A 27869-nucleotide genomic window follows, 5' to 3' on the forward strand; every position below is an offset into this window, starting at 1 on the left:
CCGCCTTTATCACACCCTTTGGGCTGTACGAGTCCACGGTCATGCCCTTCGGCATGAAGAATGCCCCTGCCACTTTCCAGCGGACGGTCAACCTCCTGCTTCAGGGACTGGAGAAGTACGCAGTGGCATACTTGGATGACATTGCCATCTTCAGTCCCTCCTGGAAGGAACACCTGCAGCATCTCAAGGAGGTGCTCAGGCGAATTCACCAAGCAGGACTGACTATCAAGCCCAGAAAGTGCCAGATGGGCATGAGGGAGATCCACTAACTGGGTCACCGGGTAGGCGGAGGCATCCTAAAGCCAGAGCCTGAGAAAGTGGGGGCGATCGTGAACTGGCCCACTCCCAGGACCAAGAAACAGGTGATGTCCTTCCTGGGCACTGCAGGGTACTATAGGCGCTTCGTACAGCACTATAGTAGCCTGGCAAAACCTTTGATGGACCTCACCAGGAAGAAGCTACCCTACATCGTCAACTGGACAGATGGCTGTGAGGGGGCCTTCCAGGCATTGAAAACCGCTCTGTGCAACGCCCCTGTATTGAAAGCAGTCGACAGCAGTCGACCGTTCTTGGTACAGACTGACGCCAGCGAGTTTGGCCTTGGTGCTCTGCTCAGCCAGGTTGACTCGGAGGACCAAGAGTACCCCGTGTTGTACCTCAGCCGGAAACTTGAGGGAGGTGGCCTACTCCACCATTGAGAAGGAGTGCCTGGCCATAGTCTGGGCCCTGCAGCGCTTGCAGCCCTACTTGTACGGTCGCACTTTCACTGTGGTGACCGACCACAACCCTCTGCGCTGGCTAAACGCCATGTGTGGAACTAACGGCAGGTTGCTACGCTGGAGCCTTGCCCTTCAGCAGTTTGACTTCACCATTGAACACAAAACGGTCAAGGAGCATGGGAATGCAGATGGACTGTCCCGCCAGGGTGAACCTACTGAGGTGCGCATGGAGGCAAACCGAGAGGTTCTGCCTCCGTAGCACACACCAAAAGGGGGAGGTGTCACGATATTGTATGAAATAATATAAGTTTTAGTTTTCTTACTAGCATGCTGTGGGCTAAAGCCCCCTTTCTTGGAGTGATTCTGCAACAGCTTTTATGGCTTTTAGCTGCAAATTCCTAACTTTCAGCTCCCAAATCCTTCATGCCCCTCCCAAAAGAATTTTTATGATCGCTTGGGTAGGCTCAAACTCTCCTCCAGCTATAACTGGATTAGAAGTCTCCAGAAACATGAAGTCCTTTGTTCCATTATTGTAAGATATTGGGCCAACGATGTACGCTAGAAAAGAGAAAAGTACATATTGTTATCGTTCATCGGCGATTCGGTCAGCCACTCTAAACATGTGCTTCTAACTCCATCAGGTAAAAAGTAGGGATTTCTCTGTAATTATGCATCACAAATAGGACATATTTGATCTCATTAGAATGCCAACGTTAATACGAGATGAAGGCTGGGTTTGTTATGACTATGACATGTTCTGTAGCGGAGTTATAGGCATTGGACCTATTTAGGTTGAATTTACTAAGACTGAAGAGAGAGGAGGGTCTGGATAAGCCAGCCCTGTTGGTGATGTCACCGAGCTACACTTTATAAGTTTCTACCCTCACCCCAGCTTGTAGTCTGTCTGCTGGAGTCTGTGTGAGCCTGGTCTTATTCCAGAACCCCGATGAATTGGGACATTTGGGAACTCCGCCCACTAGCCTGGTTGCCTCAAATGATCTGAACACATGTAAGTGTTATTTCTCATTTACTCCCTGTTTGTTTTATAATTACCTTTGTACATATTTTCAATTGTCTCATTTTGTAACATCCTTGTAATATTTTTATATAAACACTGCCTTAAAACTTTATGGAGTATAATATTTAATACTAGTTCGTTCTTCCTGTTCTAAAACGTACCCTAAGCCTTCTGAAGGGAATTACGCTACTGTTTTGGGTTAGCTTCGGACCCGTTTAATCGAAGCTGGTGGCAGCGATACCGTGCACTGTGCCTTTGGGAGTCGTTGTAGCGACGGCGACATTGATAATTATTGTTCCTGCCTGAGCGGGAGTAGTTAAATCGCCTCGCTGCAGCGTGCCCAATAGCCAGTACATAGCAGGCAGCCTTTCTGGCGACTAATTATCCTAGGTGCAGTACCTAATCTGACCTGAGGGTAAAGGGGGCGCCAGAGAGCTGCAGGTTTCAAGTGGAACTGTAAGCGGGATATACATAAATCCCTGCAGTTCGTGGTATATTGAAGAGCAGTGGGATACCTAAAATAAGCCCCTGCTGTAGACTAAGTGGTCAATAGCCTTGTGTGTGTTTTGTTCATCACATTGTAGCAGTGGAGGGATAACTAAGATAAGCCCCCCTGCACATGTGATAGCCGTCTGTTGGCCTAAAGTCACCCCGATCCGTGACGTAGGGGTGACGGTCACAGGGTGAATCCGTGACCTATTGGTGGCAGAGGTGCGGAGTCATGACAATCCCCTCATGTATCACTCCCTGACAAAGCAACACGTGAAACGCGCGTTGGAGTGTGGGGTTGAGGTACGGAATGCCAGCATGAGCACCGGTAAGGATCATTATATGCACTTTGCACCTTGTATCATTTAATATTGGCAGGGATTGCTACATGCACTTTGCACTTTGTATATTCAGATTATTTATAAGGGCTTATATATATCCACTTACCCAGATAAATTAATGGTATTAATTATGCCCCTTTGTTTTCCTTATCGTTGCTCATGCACGCACTATTAATCTATTTAGAAGCAAGGGTACGACTATGATTATATATTAAATTATTACATTTTTGCCCTTGTATTGCTTCTGGTATTTGTATTATGTGCCTCCTCCAAATTTCTGTGTTTAGTCTTGTTTAGTGTCTTTTAATAATAAAATATTTCTTTTTTTACATGATTTATGTTTCTGTACATTTTTTCAAGTAGTTTTTTTTGGGTTCATGTTTGTGTATCTACTTGTTATTCATTTCATTATTGAGGTAGATTTCTCTCCTTGGTTTTTGGTTAAAGTACACCAGGACATAGAGTCCAGATATCTCTGTATATAGTTCACTAGTTAGAGTGACTATAGTAATCAGTACTAAACACAGATCACCAGGATATAGGGCGGAGATATCACTGTATATACATCACTGGTGAGAGGTCACTATAGTGATTAGTACTACACCCAGATCACCAGGATATAGAGCGGTGATATCACTGTATATACATCACTGGTGAGAGGTCACTATAGTGATTAGTACTACACCCAGATCACCAGGACATAGAGAAGTGATATCACTGTATATACATCACTGGTGAGAGGTCTCTATGGTGATCAGTACTACACCCAGATCACCAGGATATAGAGCGGTGATATCACTGTATATACATCACTGGTGAGAGGTCACTATAGTGATCAGTACTACACCCAGATCACCAGGATATAGAGCTGTGATATCACTGTATATACATCACTGGTGAGAGGTCTCTATAGTGATCAGTGCTACACCCAGATCACCAGGATATAGAGCTGTGATATCACTGTATATACATCACTGGGGAGAGGTCACTATAGTGATCAGTGCTACACCCAGATCACCAGGATATAGAGCTGTGATATCACTGTATATACATCGCTGGTGAGAGGTCACTATAGTGATCAGTACTATACCCAGTTAACCAGGACATAGAGCGGAGACATCACTGTATATACACCACTGGTGAGAGGTCATTATAGTGACCAGTACTACACCCAGATCACCAGGTTATAGAGCGGTGATATCACTGTATATACATCACTGGTGAGAGGTCACTATAGTGATCAGTACTACACCCAGATCACCAGGATATAGAGCGGTGATATCACTGTATATACATCACTGGTGAGAGGTCACTATAGTAATCAGTACTACACCCAGATCACCAGGATATAGAGTGGTGATATCACTGTATATACATCACTGGTGAGAGGTCAATATAGTGATCAGTACTACACCCAGATCACCAGGACATACAGCTGTGATATCACTGTATATACATCACTGGGGAGAGGTCACTATAGTGATCATTGCTACACCCAGATAACCAGGATATAGAGCGGTGATATCACTGTATATACATCACTGGTGAGAGGTCACTATAGTGATCAGTACTACACCCAGATCACCAGGATATAGAGCGGTGATATCACTGTATATACATCACTGGTGAGAGGTCACTATAGTAATCAGTACTACACCCAGATCACCAGGATATAGAGTGGTGATATCACTGTATATACATCACTGGTGAGAGGTCAATATAGTGATCAGTACTACACCCAGATCACCAGGACATAGAGCGGTGATATCACTGTATATACATCACTGGGGAGAGGTCACTATAGTGATCATTGCTACACCCAGATCACCAGGACATAGAGCGGTGATATCACTGTATATACATCACTGGTGAGAGGTCACTATAGTGATCAGTACTACACCCAGATCACCAGTATATAGAGCGGTGATATCACTATGTATGCATCACTGGTGAGAGGTCACTATAGTGATCAGTACTACACCCAGATCACCAGGACATAGAGCGGTGATATCACTATGTATGCATCACTGGTGAGAGGTCACTATAGTGATCAGTACTACACCCAGATCACCAGTATATAGAGCGGTGATATCACTGTATATGCATGTTTTTTTCCTGACTAGTTGCGGTGATGAATGGAGCTGCATTACGTGTCGTTGATGAGCTGGAGGATCGTCTCCCTGTGCTTGACCTACCAGCGGATGAGGTAAGATGCCATATTTCTCTAGTATCTTACTATGTACTATACTAAGTACAATCATGCTCCCTACTTTCTATGTGATCACTCTAGATTCTGCCTCCAGGTGTCGCCGACCACACTGTGGATGCTGTGCCTGAGTGGGGCCCTCTGTAAATAATCTATATGTGAAGTCATCGTCATCCTGGCCTGTACATGTGTCCATTGAACATTGCGATCATTTACCCTCCTTCGCGCTCACTGCTAATCTTATAGTGTCATCTTATAGGTGGCGGCAGATATCCACATCAAGCTGGTGATGGGTGTGAGCTCCGTGAGGATGCGGGCGATGGCCCGGGCACAGGACATGATAATCAGGACCCAGACTATGGTCAGAGAAGTCTTTGAAGTCACTTCTTTAGGTGTGCTCTCTCTGGGGGCTCTCGGGGCCCGGGATGTGGTGAGATTGGGAGTTGAACTGGTTGTGAACCACGCAGAAGAATTGGTGGATCTGTACCTCCCGAAACAAGACGAGGAAGGAGACGCACGGGGTAAAATACATCTGTATGTTATGACACTTGTCTCTGGGTGTTTACCCCTCAGCAGTGCAAATCAAGAGGATGAGACGACTCTGACGAGATATAAGTACTATCATCACTCTTTGGGCTTGTTAAAGGGTCGATATTTACTTTTAGGATTGCTACCCCAATAGGAGGCACTAGAGTTCAAGTTCTCCTCTTCTCTGAAGAGACAATTTGTATATATAATTTCCTAGAGACACAATGCATGGCCAATAAGTCTCCTTACATCAGCTCGGCACTCTGCACAAGGAGAGACGTTACGTCTAATCCTATCCTGTGTGATGCTGTCAGCAGAGCTGCGGTCACTGGGTGCTGTACCCGGTCGTGCCCAGTATTTGGCGATAAAGGTCGTGCCCAGCAGTTGTTGATAAACTCTCACTCCTCACATGTACAGGTTATGACTATAGGACTATGTGTGTACTCTGCAATCTCTGGTGAGATGGACATGTCTATGCTGGGAGTTGTAGTTGCAGAGTAAATGACAAGTCATAGATGGCAGATCACTGGCTTATCATATAATTTGCACATGTACCCCAGTTATTATCAAATTATATCAGTGATATCATCACTAGGGTCGGGGTTGACAACCTTTTACACAGGGTATACAGGCTGGTTGTCAGCATTTATATTCTTGCAGGACTGGGGAGCGGTGGTACTGAAGAGGCGGGTGAGGAGTCGGAGTCTGGCTCGCTGTCTCGTCTCTGGATGCTGGGTGGTGTTGTTCTCACACGCGGTGTCAGTAGACTGTGCTCCTCCCTGGATCAGGTCTTCTCGTTCCTCCATGTTGTCCTCCATCTGCTCTCTGGTTTCCTTACACAGGTAAGGTCCATACATAGAGCTCTGGTCTCACATCTAAGGGTAAGGGCATGCTGGGACTTGTCGTTAGACAGTGCTCGAATCATCCATGCAGTGATGGCACCCCCTCAGGTGACGTAGTGAATACACGGAGGACACATTATCTCCCCTGCATCCTCCATACTCAGACACATGTATTTCTGTCACAATAAACTGAATTTAGAGAATAAATTTAGCCAGGAGCGATGGAGGCATCGATCCGTCCTCCCACCACATCCCCACCGCCCAGATAATGTCCTGTGGAGGAACCAGTGGCCCCAGCGCCTGATACCGCGTGTACACAGAGTACTGATGACAGGGGAGATTGTGAGCACCTCAGGCGAGAGAGGATGGCACATTACAGATTGCACATATATACAGCTCTGGCAAAAACTAAGAGACCACCACATCAAATCCCTGTCATGGGCAGCCCAATCTCCAGACCCGAACCCCATTGAAAACCTCTGGAATGTAATCAAGAGGATGATGGATAGTCACAAGCCATCAAACAAAGAAGAACTGCTTACATTTTTGCCCCAGGAGCAGTGTGAAAGACTGGTGGAAAGCATGCCAAGACGCATGAAAGCTGTGATTACAAATCATGGTTATTCCACAAAATATTGATTTCTGCACTCTTCCTGAGTTATAACATTAGTATTGTTGTTTATAAATGATTATGAACTTGTTTTCTTTGCATTAGTTGAGGTCTGAAAGCACTGGGTTGTTTTTTAATTTTGACCGTTTCTCCTTTTCAGAAAAAAATACAAAATTTATTGCTTGGAACTTCGGAGACATGTTGTCAGAAGCTTATAGAATAAAAGAACAATTTACATTTTACTCATAAATATACCTATAAAGAGAAAAATCAGACAAAATGAAAAATTTGCAGTAGTCTCTTAATTTTTGCCAGAGCTCTATAGTGTATACAGTATATACAGTGTGGATATCATACCAAGTCAGGTCACGTGTCATATATATCTCACCCAACCACCAGGAGGCGCTGTGTGCATACATCATACCACCTACCTGTGCCATATACCATGACTTATCACCTGTACTATAACTGTACCCGAACATAGTCCTGTGCCCACACAGGAACATGCTCCTAGTGAGGCCCACTAGTGTTCCCACACAGTACTGTACCCAACAGTCCCCCCAACACAGTACGGTACTCCACAGTCCCCCCCCTCCCCCCACACACAGTACCGTACCTCACAGTCCCCCCCCCACACACACAGTACGGTAGACCAGTTCCCCCCCACACACAGTATGGTACCTCACAGTCCCCCCCCCCACACACAGTATGGTAGACCAATCCCCCCCACACACACAGTAAGGTATCCCACAGTCCCCTCCCACACAGACACACACACTACAGTCCACCCCACACACAGTACGGTATCCTACAGTCCCCCCACACGCACACAGTACGGTACGCACAGTCCCCCCACACACACACACACTACAGTACCCCGCAGTCACCCCACACACACAGTACGGTACCCCACAGTCCCCCCCCCCCACACAGTACGGTAGCCCACAGACCCCCACACACACACACAACAGTACCCCACAGTCCCCCACACACACACTACAGTACCCCACAGTCCCCCCCCACACACACACACAGTACGGTATCCCACAGTCCCCCCACACACACACAGTACAGTAGCCCACAGACCCCCCCCACACACACACAGTACGGTGCCCACAGTACCACACACAATACGGTACACCACAGTCTCCCGACACACACTATATGGTACCCCACAGTCTCCCCCCTACACACAGTACGGTACCCCACAGTCCCCCCCCACACACACACAGTATGGTACCCCACAGCCCCCCCCCCACACACAGTACGGTACCCCACAGTCCCCACACACACGCACAGTACGGTACCCCACAGACCTCCCCCAACACACAGTACAGTACCCCACAGTCCCCCCCCACACACACACAGTACGGTGCCCACAGTACCACACACAATACGGTACACCACAGTCTCCCGACACACACTATATGGTACCCCACAGTCTCCCCCCTACACACAGTACGGTACCCCACAGTCCCCCCCCACACACACACAGTATGGTACCCCACAGCCCCCCCCCCCACACACAGTACGGTACCCCACAGTCCCCACACACACGCACAGTAAGGTACCCCACAGACCTCCCCCAACACACAGTACGGTACCCCACACAGTCCCCCCACACACAGTACGGTACCCCACAGTCCCCCTCCTACACAGTACGGTACCCCACAGTCCCCAGACACACACACAGTACGGTACCCCACAGCCCCCCTCCTACACAGTACGGTACCCCACAGTCCCCAGACACACACACAGTACGGTACCCCACAGCCCCCCTCCTACACAGTACGGTACCCCACAGTCCCCACACACACACAGTACGGTACCCCATAGACCCCCCCCAACACACAGTACGGTACACCACAGTCCCCCCCAACACACAGTACGGTACCCCACAGTCCCCCCACACACAGTACGGTACCCCACAGTCCCCCCACACACACAGTACGGTACCCCACAGTCCCCCCCAAACACAATACGGTACCCCACAGTCCCCACACACACACAGTATGGTACCACACAGTCCCAGAACACACACAGTATGGTACCCCACAGTGCCCCCACACAGTACGGTACCCCACAGTCCCCCCACAAACACAGTACAGTACCCCACAGTCTAATCCTACGTGATACTGTCTGTTGAGTCATGTATCTAATCCTTTATGATACTGCCTGCTAAGCCATGTATCTAATCCTATGATGTCTGACACAATCTTTTTTGGTACGGTGATGCTGGCTCGGATGCATGGTAGCTCAGCAGAGTGGTACGTGCAGTCCGCAGTGTCGCCTCCTGTGCAGGGCGTTGCTTATAATCCCTGGGGATCGGTTGGCCAGGCCTGGGAATAATGCTGGTAATTCCCTGCAGTCCCATGTAAGGGCACAGATCGTCCTCCTCCTGCGAATCCTGCACCTCAGAGCCACTTTCTCAAGGTTAAAAAACCACTGAAAATATGAAACTGCATCATGGGAAATATCACCCCTCATCGGAGACATGATGGGGGTTGTAGTGCTGCGTCTCAGGGTGTGGAGGACTCTGTGGTTCGGTTCCTCTTTGGCCTCGATCTTTCCCAGTAATTAGATGTCTCTCTCCCTGAGAGCAGAGGCCGATGTGGCACACTGTCCAGACGCCATTGTGTAATTATATATGTTGTGATATATTAGTATACATCATTGTTTCAGTGACTACTGATACTTTCCAATAATTCTCCTCTGTTTCTCCTCCTGGACATGGATAAAGTAAGTGGTGACTGTCATTTACAATTCCCTTTATCAGTTGGGATGGTTCCTACATGCTGACGGTCTCCAGTCAGTGCTTGCTGCCCCCTGTACACTCAGAAGTCCGTTTCTTCCTGAATTTCCAGGAGGAGTAATAGAGGAATGATAGAAAGATTTAAGAAAAGCTACAACTGTTTAGTAACTGGGCCATGTCCTGACAAGTGCAATCTACGCAGGCGGCCAGCACCTGTCACCTCTGCCGCTTCTGTCCCTCGGCCGCTCCTGTCCCTCGGCCGCTCCTGTCCCTCTGCCGCTCCTGTCCCTCTGCCGCTCCTCTCCCTCTGCCGCTCCTGTCACCTCTGCCGCACCTGTCACCTCTGCCGCACCTGTCACCTCTGCCGCTCCTGTCCCTCTGCCGCTCCTGTCCCTCTGCCGCTCCTGTGCTCCTGTCCCTCTGCCGCCCCTGTCCCTCTGCCGCTCCTGTCCCTCTGCCGCTCCTGTCCCTCTGCCCCTCCTGTCACCTCTGCCGCACCTGTCACCTCTGCCGCTTCTGTCCCTCGGCCGCTCCTGTCCCTCGGCCGCTCCTGTCCCTCGGCTGCTCCTCTCCCTATGCCGCTCCTCTCCCTCTGCCGCTCCTGTCCCTCTGCCGCTCCTGTCCCTCTGCCGCTCCTGTCCCTCTGCCCCTCCTGTCACCTCTGCCGCACCTGTCACCTCTGCCGCTTCTGTCCCTCGGCCGCTCCTGTCCCTCGGCCGCTCCTGTCCCTCGGCTGCTCCTCTCCCTATGCCGCTCCTCTCCCTCTGCCGCTCCTGTCCCTCTGCCGCCCCTATCCCTCTGCCGCTCCTGTCTCCTATGCCGCTCCTGCCCCTCCTGTCCCTCTGCCGCTCCTGTCACCTCTGCCGCTCCTCTCCCTCTGCCGCTCCTGTCCCTCTGTCGCCCCTGTCCCTCTGTCGCCCCTGTCACCTCTGCCGCTCCTGTCCCTCTGCCGCTCCTGTCACCTCTGCCGCTCCTGTCACCTCTGCCGCTCCTCTCCCTCTGCCGCTCCTGTCCCTCTGTCGCCCCTGTCCCTCTGCCGCTCCTGTCCCTCTGCCGCTCCTGTCCCTCGGCCGCTCCTCTCCCTCTGCCGCTCCTGTCACCTCTGCCGCTCCTGTCACCTCTGCCGCTCCTGTCACCTCTGCCGCTCCTGTCCCTCTGCCGCACCTGTCCCTCTGCCGCTCCTCTCCCTCTGCCGCTCCTGTCACCTCTGCCGCACCTGTCACCTCAGCCGCTTCTGTCCCTCTGCCGCTTCTGTCCCTCTGCCGCTCCTGTCCCTCTGCCGCTTCTGTCCCTCTGCCGCTCCTCTCCCTCTGCCGCTCCTCTCCCTCTGCCGCTCCTGTCCCTCTGCCGCTCCTGTCTCCTATGCCGCTCCTGCCCCTCCTGTCCCTCTGCCGCTCCTGTCACCTCTGCCGCTCCTCTCCCTCTGCCGCTCCTGTCCCTCTGTCGCCCCTGTCCCTCTGCCGCTCCTGTCCCTCTGCCGCTCCTGTAACCTCTGCCGCACCTGTCACCTCTGCCGCTTCTGTCCCTCTGCCGCTCCTATCCCTCTGCCGCTTCTGTCCCTCTGCCGCTCCTCTCCCTCTGCCGCTCCTCTTCCTCTGCCGCTTCTGTCCCTCTGCCGCTTCTGTCCCTCTGCCGCTCCTCTCCCTCTGCCGCTCCTGCTCCTCTGCCGCTCCTCTCCCTCTGAAGCTCCTCTCCCTCTGCCGCTCCTCTCCCTCTGCCGCTCCTCTCCCTCTGCCGCTCCTGTCCCTCTGCCGCCCCTATCCCTCTGCCGCTCCTGTCACCTCTGCCGCATCTGCCCCTCCTGTCCCTCTGCCGCTCCTGTCACCTCTGCCGCTCCTCTCCCTCTGCCGCTCCTGTCCCTCTGTCGCCCCTATCCCTCTGCCGCTCTTGTCACCTCTGCCGCTCCTGCCCCTCCTGTCCCTCTGCCGCTCCTGTCACCTCTGCCGCTCCTCTCCCTCTGCTGCTCCTGTCCCTCTGCCTCTCCTGTAACCTCCGCCGCACCTGTCACCTCTGCCGCTTCTGTCCCTCTGCCGCTCCTGTCCCTCTGCCGCTTCTATCCCTCTGCCGCTCCGCTCCTATCCCTCTGCCACTCCTGTCACCTCTGCCGCTCCTCTCCCTCTGCCGCTCCTGCCCCTTTGCCGCTCCTCTCCCTCTGCTGCTTCTGTCCCTCTGCCGCTCCTCTCCCTCTGCCGCTCCTATCCCTCTGCCACTCCTGTCACCTCTGCCGCTCCTCTCCCTCTGCCGCTCCTCTCCCTCTGCCGCTTCTGTCCCTCTGCCGCTCCTCTCCCTCTGCCGCTCCTCTCCCTCTGCCGCTTCTGTCCCTCTGCCGCTTCTGTCCCTCTGCCGCTCCTCTCCCTCTGCCGCTCCTGCTCCTCTGCCGCTCCTCTCCCTCTGCCGCTCCTCTCCCTCTGCCACTCCTGTCACCTCTGCCGCTCCTCTCCCTCTGCCGCTCCTCTCCCTCTGCCGCTTCTGTCCCTCTGCCGCTCCTCTCCCTCTGCCGCTCCTCTTCCTCTGCCGCTTCTGTCCCTCTGCCGCTTCTGTCCCTCTGCCGCTCCTCTCCCTCTGCCGCTCCTGCTCCTCTGCCGCTCCTCTCCCTCTGCCGCTCCTCTCCCTGTGCCACTTCTGTCCCTCTGCCGCTCCTCTCCCTCTGCCGCTCCTCTCCCTCTGCCGCTCCTGTCCCTCTGCCGCCCCTATCCCTCTGCCGCTCCTGTCACCTCTGCCGCATCTGCCCCTCCTGTCACCTCTGCCGCTCCTCTCCCTCTGCCGCTCCTGTCCCTCTGTCGCCCCTATCCCTCTGCCGCTCTTGTCACCTCTGCCGCTCCGGCCCCTCCTGTCCCTCTGCCGCTCCTGTCACCTCTGCCGCTCCTCTCCCTCTGCTGCTCCTGTCCCTCTGCCTCTCCTGTAACCTCCGCCGCACCTGTCACCTCTGCCGCTTCTGTCCCTCTGCCGCTCCTGTCCCTCTGCCGCTTCTATCCCTCTGCCGCTCCGCTCCTATCCCTCTGCCACTCCTGTCACCTCTGCCGCTCCTCTCCCTCTGCCGCTCCTCTCCCTCTGCCGCTCCTCTCCCTCTGCCGCTCCTCTCCCTCTGCCGCTCCTGCCCCTCTGCCGCTCCTCTCCCTCTGCTGCTTCTGTCCCTCTGCCGCTCCTCTCCCTCTGCCGCTCCTCTCCCTCTGCCGCTCCTGTCCCTCTGCCGCCCCTATCCCTCTGCCGCTCCTGTCACCTCTGCCGCTCCTGCCCCTCCTGTCCCTCTGCCACTCCTGCCCCTCTGAACCTCCTGTCCCTCTGCCGCTCCTGCCCCTCCTGTCCCTCTGCCGCTCCTGTCCCTCTGCTGCTCCTGCCCCTCTGCCGCTCCTGCCCCTCTGCCGCTCCTGCCCCTCTGCCGCTCCTGCCCCTCTGCCGCTCCTGTCCCTCTGCCGCTCCTGTCCCTCTGCCGCTCCTGCCCTTCCTGTCCCTCTGCCGCTCCTGTCACCTCGGCCGCTCCTGCCCCTCCTGTCCCTCTGCCGCTCCTGTCCCTCTGCCGCTCCTGCCCCTCTGCCCCTGCTGTCCCTCTGCCGCTCCTGTCCCTCTGCCGCTCCTGCCCCTCCTGTCCCTCTGCCGCTCCTGTCCCTCTGCCGCTCCTGCCCCTCCTGTCCCTCTGCCGCTCCTGTCACCTCGGCTGCTCCTTTCCCTCTGCTTACCATGAGGCCCACCGCCCCCCATAGTACGTGACAGTGTCCTTGCTCATCACACATGGCCACCGGCTCAGGATTTCCTGTTCCCACAGGATTGAATTATCGGAGCTGCAATGTAATAAGCTGATAATGTACAGAAGCTGTAATTGTATTACCCCGGGATGGACGTCTGCGGCGGCAGGGACACCAGAGCCCACACTGACCCCCACACACCGAGGTGCGGGATCCCCAGTGTGTGCATGTCGCAGCCTGTGAGATGTCTGCACCATCTCCTCGTGTTCAACAACCTCCTGAAATAGCCCAACAATGGCAGTCACACGTATCTCCGGCGCTTCACCGTCCTCCCACAGGGATACACGATGAAGTGCGAGAGTCCGCACGTGACGCCAACACAGTGCCATTGTCTGCCTCACACACACTCATCCCTGTGGTGCTGGAAGGATTAACCGTCATTACATAACTACTGTATACTGCTGTATACTCATCACCCCATGTACCCCAACATATACGGGGGGGCAGTACAGGGAGATGAAAACAAGGGGCATAGGTTACTGACACTGGTGTACAGGATAATGACACTGACACTTGGGGCACAGGATAATGACACTGACACTTGGGATACAGGATAATGACACTGACACTTGGGGTACAGGATAATGACACTGACACTCGGGGTACAGGATAATGACACTGACACTCGGGGTACAGGATAATGACACTGACACTCGGGGTACAGGATAATGACGCTGACACTCGGGTACAGGATAATGACACTGACACTGGGTACAGGATAATGACGCTGACACTCGGGGTACAGGATAATGACACTGACACTTGGGGTACAGGATAATGACGCTGACACTTGGGATACAGGATAATGACACTGACACTCGGGGTACAGGATAATGACACTGACACTTGGGGTACAGGATAATGACACTGACACTCGGGGTACAGGATAATGACACTGACACTTGGGGCACAGGATAATGACGCTGACACTTGGGATACAGGATAATGACGCTGACACTTGGGGTACAGGATAATGACACTGACACTCGGGGTACAGGATAATGACACTGACACTTGGGGTACAGGATAATGACACTGACACTCGGGGTACAGGATAATGACACTGACACTCGGGGTACAGGATAATGACACTGACACTCGGGGTACAGGATAATGACACTGACACTTGGGGTACAGGATAATGACACTGACACTTGGGGTACAGGATAATGACACTGACACTCGGGGTACAGGATAATGACACTGACACTCGGGGTACAGGATAATGACACTGACACTCGGGGTACAGGATAATGACACTGACACTTGGGGCACAGGATAATGACACTGACACTGGGTACAGGATAATGACACTGACACTCGGGGTACAGGATAATGACACTGACACTCGGGGTACAGGATAATGACACTGACACTCGGGGTACAGGATAATGACACTGACACTTGGGGTACAAGATAATGACACTGACACTCGGGGTACAAGATAATGACACTGACACTCGGGGTACAAGATAATGACACTGACACTCGAGGTACAGGATAATGACACTGACACTTGGGGCACAGGATAATGACACTGACACTCGGGGTACAGGATAATGACGCTGACACTCAGGGTACAGGATAATGACGCTGACACTTGGGATACAGGATAATGACACTGACACTTGGGGTACAGGATAATGACACTGACACTTGGGGTACAAGATAATGACACTGACACTCGGGGTACAAGATAATGACACTGACACTCGGGGTACAAGATAATGACACTGACACTCGAGGTACAGGATAATGACACTGACACTTGGGGCACAGGATAATGACACTGACACTCGGGGTACAGGATAATGACGCTGACACTCAGGGTACAGGATAATGACGCTGACACTTGGGATACAGGATAATGACACTGACACTTGGAGAACAGGATAATGACACTGACACTCGGGGTACAGGATAATGACACTGACACTCGGGGTACAGGATAATGACACTGACACTCGGGGTACAGGATAATGACGCTGACACTCGGGGTACAGGATAATGACACTGACACTCGGGGTACAGGATAATGACACTGACACTTGGGGCACAGGATAATGATGGAGCGCCCCCAGAAGCAGGGCCACGGGGTACTCGGTACCGGGCCTCTCTGTCTCAGTTCTGGGGTTGTCACGGTGGCTAGACCCGGTCCGTGACCCTGCTAAGGGGCGTCCAATGAAAGGTGTGATGATGGTGCGTGGTGTAGGTCGCGGTGAATAACGAGGACACAGGGTTGCAGTCTCTTTACCTCTTTACTGAAGGCTTCAAGATCCTCAATCCAGAGTACTGCTAACAGGGCTGGCTGAGACCGGCCGGTCCGATGGCACATCAAGAGTTCCCTTTGCAGGTGGAAATCTGTGCCTACCTTCTAGCGCCTGTGTGTTGTAGTACTTCCCTGCTGAGCACCACGGGATAGTCCTCACAACTGTTGTGTTTGTTTCTGATATTCTTTCCCACAACTTATATCTGTTCTGATGTTCTTCTCCGTCCCCCAGGTGATATGGCTAGGACGCACCCGTATGACGGGTAGGCCTGGAGTTCTTCCGGGACCCTAGTGTCGCCCCTCTCCCACAGTTGCCCCCTATGTCTGCTTAGGTGATTTAGGTGAGACAGCCAACCTATAATTAACTGTCCTGCCGTTGGTTTGAAGTACTGCTTGGCGCCCAATACTTCCTCGGCGTTCCGGCCACCAGCTACGCGCCTCAGTAGGATGTTGCCTCGATCTTACGGCACGACTCCTACTGTTGTTATCTCCTTTTTGCTGTGATCTTGTTTCTCACTCAGCACAATAAACCTTGCTTCTTGTCCTTTCTTGAGATACCGCCGCGATGTAGTGCAGGCGCGGTTCCTTAACGCTCTGTCTTGTTCGCTAGGCCTCTGTCAGGATCCCACCCCTGACAGGGACCCCCCTGAATCTTTCCCCTGCAACACCCTCTGCCACAGGATGTTGCCTGGTTCCAACCCAGTCAGCTTCTAACTAACTTTCTATCCAACCCCCAGTTTTACCAGATTGTGAGGAGTGGCCTAATACATAGCACCCTTAGCTCCCCCTGGAGGCCAGACTGTGAAGTGTATTGGTGTCTGTGATACCTGGTCAGGTGAACTCCTTAAGTGCCATCAGACATACCATCACTCCCCTTAGCGGCGGAGCGTCAGTACTGCAACGACCAGGACTCTGGGGCGCTGCACTGACACTGACACTTGGAGTACAGGATAATGACACTGACACTCAGGGGTACAGGATAATGACACTGACACTCGGGTACAGGATAATGACACTGACACTCGGGTACAGGATAATGACACTGACACTCGGGGTACAGGATAATGACACTGACACTTGGGGTACAGGATAATGACACACGGGGTACAGGATAATGACACTGACACTCGGGGTACAGGATAATGACACTGACACTCGGGGTACAGGATAATGACACTGACACTCGGGGTACTGGATAATGACACTGACACTCGGGGTACGGGATAATGACACTGACACTCGGGGTACGGGATAATGACACTGACACTCGGGGTACAGGATAATGACACTGACACTCGGGGTACAGGATAATGACACTGACACTCGGGGTACTGGATAATGACGCTGACACTCGGGTACAGGATAATGACGCTGACACTTGGGGTACAGGATAATGACACTGACACTCGGAGTACAGGATAATGACACTGACACTCAGGGGTACAGGATAATGACACTGACACTCGGGTACAGGATAATGACACTGACACTCGGGTACAGGATAATGACACTGACACTTGGGGTACAGGATAATGACACTGACACTCGGGGTACAAGATAATGACACACGGGGTACAGGATAATGACACACGGGGTACAGGATAATGACACACGGGGTACAGGATAATGACACTGACACTCGGGGTACAGGATAATGACATTGACACTCGGGGTACAGGATAATGACACTGACACTCGGGGTACAGGATAATGACACTGACACTTGGGGTACAGGATAATGACACACGGGGTACAGGATAATGACACACGGGGTACAGGATAATGACACACGGGGTACAGGATAATGACACTGACACTCGGGGTACAGGATAATGACATTGACACTCGGGGTACAGGATAATGACACTGACACTCGGGGTACAGGATAATGACACTGACACTCGGGGTACGGGATAATGACACTGACACTCGGGGTACGGGATAATGACACTGACACTCGGGGTACAGGATAATGACACTGACACTCAGGGGTACAGGATAATGACACTGACACTCAGGGGTACAGGATAATGGCACTGACACTCGGGGTACAGGATAATGACACTGACACTCGGGGTACAGGATAATGACGCTGACACTCGGGGTACAGGATAATGACGCTGACACTCGGGGTACAGGATAATGACACTGACACTCGGGGTACAGGATAATGACACTGACACTCGGGGTACAGGATAATGACACTGACACATGGAGTACAGGATAATGACACTGACACTCAGGGGTACAGGATAATGACACTGACACTCGGGGTACAGGATAATAACACTGACACTTGGGGTACAGGATAATGACACTGACACTCGGGGTACAGGATAATGACACTGACACTTGGGGTACAGGATAATGACACTGACACTCGGGGTACAGGATAATGACACTGACACTCGGGGTACAGGATAATGACACTGATACTCGGGGTACAGGATAATGACGCTGACACTTGGGATACAGGATAATGGCACTGACACTTGGGGTACAGGATAATGACACTGACACTCGGGGTACAGGATAATGACACGGACACTCAGGGGTACAGGATAATGACACTGACACTCGGGGTACAGGATAATGACACTGACAATCGAGGTACAGGATAATGACACTGACACTCGGGGTACAGGATAATGACGCTGACACTTGGGGTACAGGATAATGACACTGACACTCGGGGTACAGGATAATGACACTGACACTCAGGGTACAGGATAATGACACTGACACTCGGGGTACAGGATAATGGCGCTGACACTCAGGGTACAGGATAATGACACTGACACTCGGGGTACAGGATAATGGCGCTGACACTCAGGGTACAGGATAATGACGCTGACAATTGGGGTGCAGGATAATGACACTAACAGTCGGGGTACAGGATAATGACACTGATACTCGGGGTACAGGATAATGACACTGACACTCGGGTACAGGATAATGACACTGACACTTGGGGTACAGGATAATGACACACGGGGTACAGGATAATGACACACGGGGTACAGGATAATGACACACGGGGTACAGGATAATGACACTGACACTCGGGGTACAGGATAATGACATTGACACTCGGGGTACAGGATAATGACACTGACACTCGGGGTACAGGATAATGACACTGACACTCGGGGTACGGGATAATGACACTGACACTCGGGGTACGGGATAATGACACTGACACTCGGGGTACAGGATAATGACACTGACACTCGGGGTACAGGATAATGACACTGACACTCAGGGGTACAGGATAATGGCACTGACACTCGGGGTACAGGATAATGACACTGACACTCGGGGTACAGGATAATGACGCTGACACTCGGGGTACAGGATAATGACGCTGACACTCGGGGTACAGGATAATGACACTGACACTCGGGGTACAGGATAATGACACTGACACTCGGGGTACAGGATAATGACACTGACACATGGAGTACAGGATAATGACACTGACACTCAGGGGTAGAGGATAATGACACTGACACTCGGGGTACAGGATAATAACACTGACACTTGGGGTACAGGATAATGACACTGACACTCAGGGGTACAGGATAATGACACTGACACTCGGGGTACAGGATAATGACACTGACACTCGGGGTACAGGATAATGGCGCTGACACTCAGGGTACAGGATAATGACGCTGACAATTGGGGTGCAGGATAATGACACTGACACTCGGGGTACAGGATAATGACACTGACACTCGGGGTACAGGATAATGACACTGACAGTCGGGGTACAGGATAATGACACTGACAGTCGGGGTACAGGATAATGACACTGATACTCGGGGTACAGGATAATGACGCTGACACTTGGGATACAGGATAATGGCACTGACACTTGGGGTACAGGATAATGACACTGACACTCGGGGTACAGGATAATAACACTGACACTTGGGGTACAGGATAATGACACTGACACTCGGGGTACAGGATAATGACACTGACACTTGGGGTACAGGATAATGACACTGACACTCGGGGTACAGGATAATGACACTGACACTCGGGGTACAGGATAATGACACTGATACTCGGGGTACAGGATAATGACGCTGACACTTAGGGTACAGGATAATGACACTGACACTCGGGGTACAGGATAATGACGCTGACAATTGGGGTGCAGGATAATGACACTGACAGTCGGGGTACAGGATAATGACACTGATACTCGGGGTACAGGATAATGACACTGACACTCGGGTACAGGATAATGACACTGACACTTGGGGTACAGGATAATGACACACGGGGTACAGGATAATGACACACGGGGTACAGGATAATGACACACGGGGTACAGGATAATGACACTGACACTCGGGGTACAGGATAATGACATTGACACTCGGGGTACAGGATAATGACACTGACACTCGGGGTACAGGATAATGACACTGACACTCGGGGTACGGGATAATGACACTGACACTCGGGGTACGGGATAATGACACTGACACTCGGGGTACAGGATAATGACACTGACACTCGGGGTACAGGATAATGACACTGACACTCAGGGGTACAGGATAATGGCACTGACACTCGGGGTACAGGATAATGACACTGACACTCGGGGTACAGGATAATGACGCTGACACTCGGGGTACAGGATAATGACGCTGACACTCGGGGTACAGGATAATGACACTGACACTCGGGGTACAGGATAATGACACTGACACTCGGGGTACAGGATAATGACACTGACACATGGAGTACAGGATAATGACACTGACACTCAGGGGTACAGGATAATGACACTGACACTTGGGGTACAGGATAATAACACTGACACTTGGGGTACAGGATAATGACACTGACACTCGGGGTACAGGATAATGACACTGACACTTGGGGTACAGGATAATGACACTGACACTCGGGGTACAGGATAATGACACTGACACTCGGGGTACAGGATAATGACACTGATACTCGGGGTACAGGATAATGACGCTGACACTTGGGATACAGGATAATGGCACTGACACTTGGGGTACAGGATAATGACACTGACACTCGGGGTACAGGATAATGACGCTGACAATTGGGGTGCAGGATAATGACACTGACAGTCGGGGTACAGGATAATGACACTGATACTCGGGGTACAGGATAATGACACTGACACTCGGGTACAGGATAATGACACTGACACTTGGGGTACAGGATAATGACACACGGGGTACAGGATAATGACACACGGGGTACAGGATAATGACACTGACACTCGGGGTACAGGATAATGACATTGACACTCGGGGTACAGGATAATGACACTGACACTCGGGGTACAGGATAATGACACTGACACTCGGGGTACGGGATAATGACACTGACACTCGGGGTACGGGATAATGACACTGACACTCGGGGTACAGGATAATGACACTGACACTCGGGGTACAGGATAATGACACTGACACTCAGGGGTACAGGATAATGGCACTGACACTCGGGGTACAGGATAATGACACTGACACTCGGGGTACAGGATAATGACGCTGACACTCGGGGTACAGGATAATGACACTGACACTCGGGGTACAGGATAATGACACTGACAGTCGGGGTACAGGATAATGACACTGACAGTCGGGGTACAGGATAATGACACTGATACTCGGGGTACAGGATAATGACGCTGACACTTGGGATACAGGATAATGGCACTGACACTTGGGGTACAGGATAATGACACTGACACTCGGGGTACAGGATAATAACACTGACACTTGGGGTACAGGATAATGACACTGACACTCGGGGTACAGGATAATGACACTGACACTTGGGGTACAGGATAATGACACTGACACTCGGGGTACAGGATAATGACACTGACACTCGGGGTACAGGATAATGACACTGATACTCGGGGTGCAGGATAATGACGCTGACACTTGGGATACAGGATAATGGCACTGACACTTAGGGTACAGGATAATGACACTGACACTCGGGGTACAGGATAATGACGCTGACAATTGGGGTGCAGGATAATGACACTGACAGTCGGGGTACAGGATAATGACACTGATACTCGGGGTACAGGATAATGACACTGACACTCGGGTACAGGATAATGACACTGACACTTGGGGTACAGGATAATGACACACGGGGTACAGGATAATGACACACGGGGTACAGGATAATGACACACGGGGTACAGGATAATGACACTGACACTCGGGGTACAGGATAATGACATTGACACTCGGGGTACAGGATAATGACACTGACACTCGGGGTACAGGATAATGACACTGACACTCGGGGTACGGGATAATGACACTGACACTCGGGGTACGGGATAATGACACTGACACTCGGGGTACAGGATAATGACACTGACACTCGGGGTACAGGATAATGACACTGACACTCAGGGGTACAGGATAATGGCACTGACACTCGGGGTACAGGATAATGACACTGACACTCGGGGTACAGGATAATGACGCTGACACTCGGGGTACAGGATAATGACGCTGACACTCGGGGTACAGGATAATGACACTGACACTCGGGGTACAGGATAATGACACTGACACTCGGGGTACAGGATAATGACACTGACACATGGAGTACAGGATAATGACACTGACACTCAGGGGTACAGGATAATGACACTGACACTCGGGGTACAGGATAATAACACTGACACTTGGGGTACAGGATAATGACACTGACACTCGGGGTACAGGATAATGACACTGACACTTGGGGTACAGGATAATGACACTGACACTCGGGGTACAGGATAATGACACTGACACTCGGGGTACAGGATAATGACACTGATACTCGGGGTACAGGATAATGACGCTGACACTTGGGATACAGGATAATGGCACTGACACTTGGGGTACAGGATAATGACACTGACACTCGGGGTACAGGATAATGACGCTGACAATTGGGGTGCAGGATAATGACACTGACAGTCGGGGTACAGGATAATGACACTGATACTCGGGTACAGGATAATGACACTGACACTCGGGTACAGGATAATGACACTGACACTTGGGGTACAGGATAATGACACACGGGGTACAGGATAATGACACACGGGGTACAGGATAATGACACTGACACTCGGGGTACAGGATAATGACATTGACACTCGGGGTACAGGATAATGACACTGACACTCGGGGTACAGGATAATGACACTGACACTCGGGGTACGGGATAATGACACTGACACTCGGGGTACGGGATAATGACACTGACACTCGGGGTACGGGATAATGACACTGACACTCGGGGTACAGGATAATGACACTGACACTCAGGGGTACAGGATAATGGCACTGACACTCGGGGTACAGGATAATGACACTGACACTCGGGGTACAGGATAATGACGCTGACACTCGGGGTACAGGATAATGACGCTGACACTCGGGGTACAGGATAATGACACTGACACTCGGGGTACAGGATAATGACACTGACACTTGGGGTACAGGATAATGATGCTGACACTCGGGGTACAGGATAATGACGCTGACACTTGGGGTACAGGATAATGACACTGACACTCGGGGTACAGGATAATGACACTGACACTCGGGGTACAGGATAATGACACTGACACATGGAGTACAGGATAATGACACTGACACTCGGGGTACAGGATAATAACACTGACACTTGGGGTACAGGATAATGACGCTGACACTTGGAGTACAGGATAATGACAGTGACACTCGGGGTACAGGATAATGACGCTGACACTTAGGGTACAGGATAATGACGCTGACACTTGGGGTACAGGATAATGACACTGGCACTCCGGGTACAGGATAATGACGCTGACACTTGGGGCATAGGATAATGGCACTGACACTCGGGGTACAGGATAATGGCACTGACACTTGGGGTACAGGATAATGACACTGACACTCGGGGTACAGGATAATGACACTGACACTCTGGGTACAGGATAATGACACTGACACTCTGGGTACAGGATAATGACACTGACACTCGGGGTACAGGATAATGACACTGACACTCTGGGTACAGGATAATGACACTGACACTCGGGGTACAGGATAATGACACTGACACTCGGGGTACAGGATAATAACCAGGATAACCTGGTGGTCCAGTGGTCTAATGATCTCCAGTTTGTTTTATTGTCTCAGGTATGGTCCATGGTGATTCAGTATGCTGATGATCTCCAGTTTACTTACCGTCTCCGTTATGATCCCAGGTGGTCCTGTACTTTAATATTTAGTTTCCCTATAATCTGCAGTATGATCCCTGGTGGTCCAGTAGTCTGATCTCTAGTTTCTTTATGATATGTGGCATAATCAATGCTGATGCACTAGTGCGATAGATGATCTTGATCATCAGCGATCTCCTGAGATCACTGACCGTATGTGAAAGTATGTCATGAATATGATAGTAAATAGTGGACACATCATGAGTCTCTCCATATGTCTTCTAAGTCTCTGGTTATTGTGTCTGTGAAGCATGTGGACGAGAGCCTGACACATTGTATGAGACGTGTTCCCATCATCCAATCATTATCTGATGACTTGAGGCCTCGTCATTACCAACCAAATTTGAAATATTATTATGGCCGAGCTGAACTGTCATCACTACATGGAGGCATGTGAGAGTGGACCCGAGGCTGATCAGGAGCCCTCTGCACTGCACATGCGTCTCACAGCCTTCTGGGAAGGGGTCACTAATTTATGGAGTCTCATCAGCTGATTTATAGCACTTCTACATCATTGCCTGCTCTTTGCACCCTAATATACAAATAATACTCCACACCCTAAGTCTCAAACTCATCCTCTGTGACCAAATTACCTCCCATGGAGAAAGGTGGCGGGAGGGCAGGTCAATCATATACACAGCAAATTCCTGCCTGGTTAAATATTCACCAAAAGTTTGTACGGAAAACTACAAAGATAATGGCGGGAGGTACGGTACATTTCCAGTGATGTCACCGCTGATCTCTAGTGATGGATAGGAGGCATTCTCAGTGATGTCACTGCTGATCTCTAGTGATGGATAGGAGGCATTCTCAGTGATGTCACCGCTGATCTCTAGTGATGGATAGGAGGCATTCTCAGTGATGTCACCGCCGATCTCTAGTGATGGATAGGAGGCATTCTCAGTGATGTCACCGCTGATCTCTAGTGATGGATAGGTGGCATTCTCAGTGATGTCACCGCTGATCTCTAGTGATGGATAGGAGGCATTCTCAGTGATGTCACCGCTGATCTCTAGTGATGGATAGGTGGCATTCTCAGTGATGTCACCTCTGATCTCTAGTGATGGATAGGAGGCATTCTCAGTGATGTCACCGCTGATCTCTAGTGATGGATAAGAGGCATTCTCAGTGATCTCACCGCTGATCTCTAGTGATGGATAGGAGGCATTCTCAGTGATGTCACCTCTGATCTCTAGTGATGGATAGGAGGCATTCTCAGTGATGTCACCGCTAATCTCTAGTGATGTATAGGCGGCATTCTCAGTGATGTCACCTCTGATCTCTAGTGATGGATAGGAGGCATTCTCAGTGATGTCACCGCTGATCTCTAGTGATGGATAGGAGACATTCTCAGTGATGTCACCGCTGATCTCTAGTGATGGATAGGAAGCATTCTCAGTGATGTCACCGCTGATCTCTAGTGATGGATAGGAGACATTCTCAGTGATGTCACTGCTGATCTCTAGTGATGGATAGGAGGCATTCTCAGTGATGTCACTGCTGATCTCTAGTGATGGATAGGAGACATTCTCAGTGATGTCACTGCTGATCTCTAGTGATGGATAGGAGGCATTCTCAGTGATGTCACTGCTGATCTCTAGTGATGGATAGGAGGCATTCTCAGTGATGTCACTGCTGATCTCTAGTGATGGATAGGAGGCATTCTCAGTGATGTCACCGCTGATCTCTAGTGATGGATAGGAGACATTCTCAGTGATGTCACCGCTGATCTCTAGTGATGGATAGGAAGCATTCTCAGTGATGTCACCGCTGATCTCTAGTGATGGATAGGAGACATTCTCAGTGATGTCACTGCTGATCTCTAGTGATGGATAGGAGGCATTCTCAGTGATGTCACTGCTGATCTCTAGTGATGGATAGGAGGCATTCTCAGTGATGTCACCTCTGATCTCTAGTGATGGATAGGTGGCATTCTCAGTGATGTCACTGCTGATCTCTAGTGATGGATAGGAGGCATTCTCAGTGATGTCACCACTGATCTCTAGTGATGGATAGGAGGCATTCTCAGTGATGTCACCGCTGATCTCTAGTGATGGATAGGAGGCATTCTCAGTGATGTCACCGCTGATCTCTAGTGATGGATAGGAGGCATTCTCAGTGATGTCACTGCTGATCTCTAGTGATGGATAGGAGGCATTCTCAGTGATGTCACCGCTGATCTCTAGTGATGGATAGGAGGCATTCTCAGTGATGTCACCTCTGATCTCTAGTGATGGATAGGAGGCATTCTCAGTGATGTCACCGCTGATCTCTAGTGATGGATAGGGGGCATTCTCAGTGATGTCACCGCTGATCTCTAGTGATGGATAGGAGGCATTCTCAGTGATGTCACCTCTGATCTCTAGTGATGGATAGGAGGCATTCTCAGTGATGTCACTGCTGATCTCTAGTGATGGATTGGGGGCATTCTCAGTGATGTCACCGCTGATCTCTAGTGATGGATAGGAGGCATTCTCAGTGATGTCACCGCTGATCTCTAATGATGGATAGGAGGCATTCTCAGTGATGTCACCTCTGATCTCTAGTGATGGATAGGAGGCATTCTCAGTGATGTCACCGCTGATCTCTAGTGATGGATAGGAGGCATTCTCAGTGATGTCACCGCTGATCTCTAGTGATGGATAGGAGGCATTCTCAGTGATGTCACCTCTGATCTCTAGTGATGGATAGGAGACATTCTCAGTGATGTCACCGCTGATCTCTAGTGATGGATAGGAGGCATTCTCAGTGATGTCACCGCTGATCTCTAGTGATGGATAGGAGGCATTCTCAGTGATGTCACTGCTGATCTCTAGTGATGGACAGGAGGCATTCTCAGTGATGTCACCGCTGATCTCTAGTGATGGATAGGAGTCATTCTCAGTGATGTCACCGCTGATCTCTGGTGATGGATAGGAGGCATTCTCAGTGATATCACCGCTGATCTCTGGTGATGGATAGGAGGCATTCTCAGTGATGTCACCGCTGATCTCTAGTGATGGATAGGAGGCATTCTCAGTGATGTCACCGCTGATCTCTAGTGATGGATAGGGGCATTCTCAGTGATCTGGATGTATTTACAGTTTTCTCTCCAATGGTCGTGGACACTTTGTCCGTGGATGCTCTTTCCTCTATGGAGCAGATATAACGTTGTTTATAATAAACCTGTTGTCGAGTAGGTAATGATTATGAGGTATTCTGGGGCTCATTGCAGAGGATGTAAATGAATGTATGATTCCGGCTCCTGTGACTGAACTTTAGTGAACCTTTCCATCACATTGGTAACTTTGTTGTTAGTATGGCGGCCATTACGTCTTGTCATCTTTTCCAGAGTCCTGAATGACTGTGTGTGTTCGCCGTGTTTGTTGTCACCCAGCTAAGTAATGTCTGCTTATTCTCCTCAGATTTCTCTTTCTCACTAAAGGCTCAGTCCTGTGAACAATTATTCCCTCAGTTGCCTGTTTATGGCCCATAAACGTGGACTGCTGGCGCTGTATGGCGCTGTATGCGTGTCGGCCATGTGCTGCTGGATTTCTGCCTCCTTCCATTGTCGAGCTCCTCGTTTTGACCCAATTACAGGATAATGTGTGGCGCAGAGTGAGTGGCCTGTAGTGTTTCCCCACAGTCTGTCTGATACGGCAGATCACATAATGCTACATCTGTACATGTCTCCTCCACGGGCTCGCTGTACACAGGGTAGCATTTTGTGCTCCGTTACTACCATTACAAACTGGTAAAGTTGCCCTCTGCCCTAAGCTTCTCAATTTTTTTTCATTATCTAGAGCAGTTTTCATATATTACACGTTTTCATGCTATGGCGCCACAGAGTGCTTTTTTATTTGTTATGTACAGTATGTACGTTTTCAAGCTTTCTTTCTGTCAGACTTGTCTCCATTTTGTATTTTTTCCTCATGTTATGGCCACATGACAGCCTACGTGCCATCCTGGCAGGTAGCAGGAAAGGACAGATTTTTTGTGGAGAGGCTGCAGGTGGAGCGCCTTATTTTCAGGTCTCCTCCTCTCCACATTTCACAGTGAGTTGTGTCTTGTACTTTAAATTTCTTT

General features: G+C 50.9%; 1 protein-coding gene across 1 annotated transcript in view; it reads left to right on the top strand.

Moving 5' to 3' along the window:
• Positions 1–27869, top strand: part of LOC143771034 (uncharacterized) — a 44023-nt gene that overhangs the window by 13415 nt on the left and 2739 nt on the right. The window contains exons 4-6 of the mRNA XM_077260549.1: positions 4691–4773; positions 5033–5294; positions 5962–6143. Coding sequence (XP_077116664.1) covers positions 4691–4773; positions 5033–5294; positions 5962–6143 — 527 coding nt within the window. The remainder of the gene's footprint in view (positions 1–4690; positions 4774–5032; positions 5295–5961; positions 6144–27869) is intronic.

Source organism: Ranitomeya variabilis, chromosome 1 (assembly GCF_051348905.1).
Source record: "Ranitomeya variabilis isolate aRanVar5 chromosome 1, aRanVar5.hap1, whole genome shotgun sequence".
Classification (NCBI taxonomy): Eukaryota; Metazoa; Chordata; class Amphibia; order Anura; family Dendrobatidae; genus Ranitomeya; species Ranitomeya variabilis.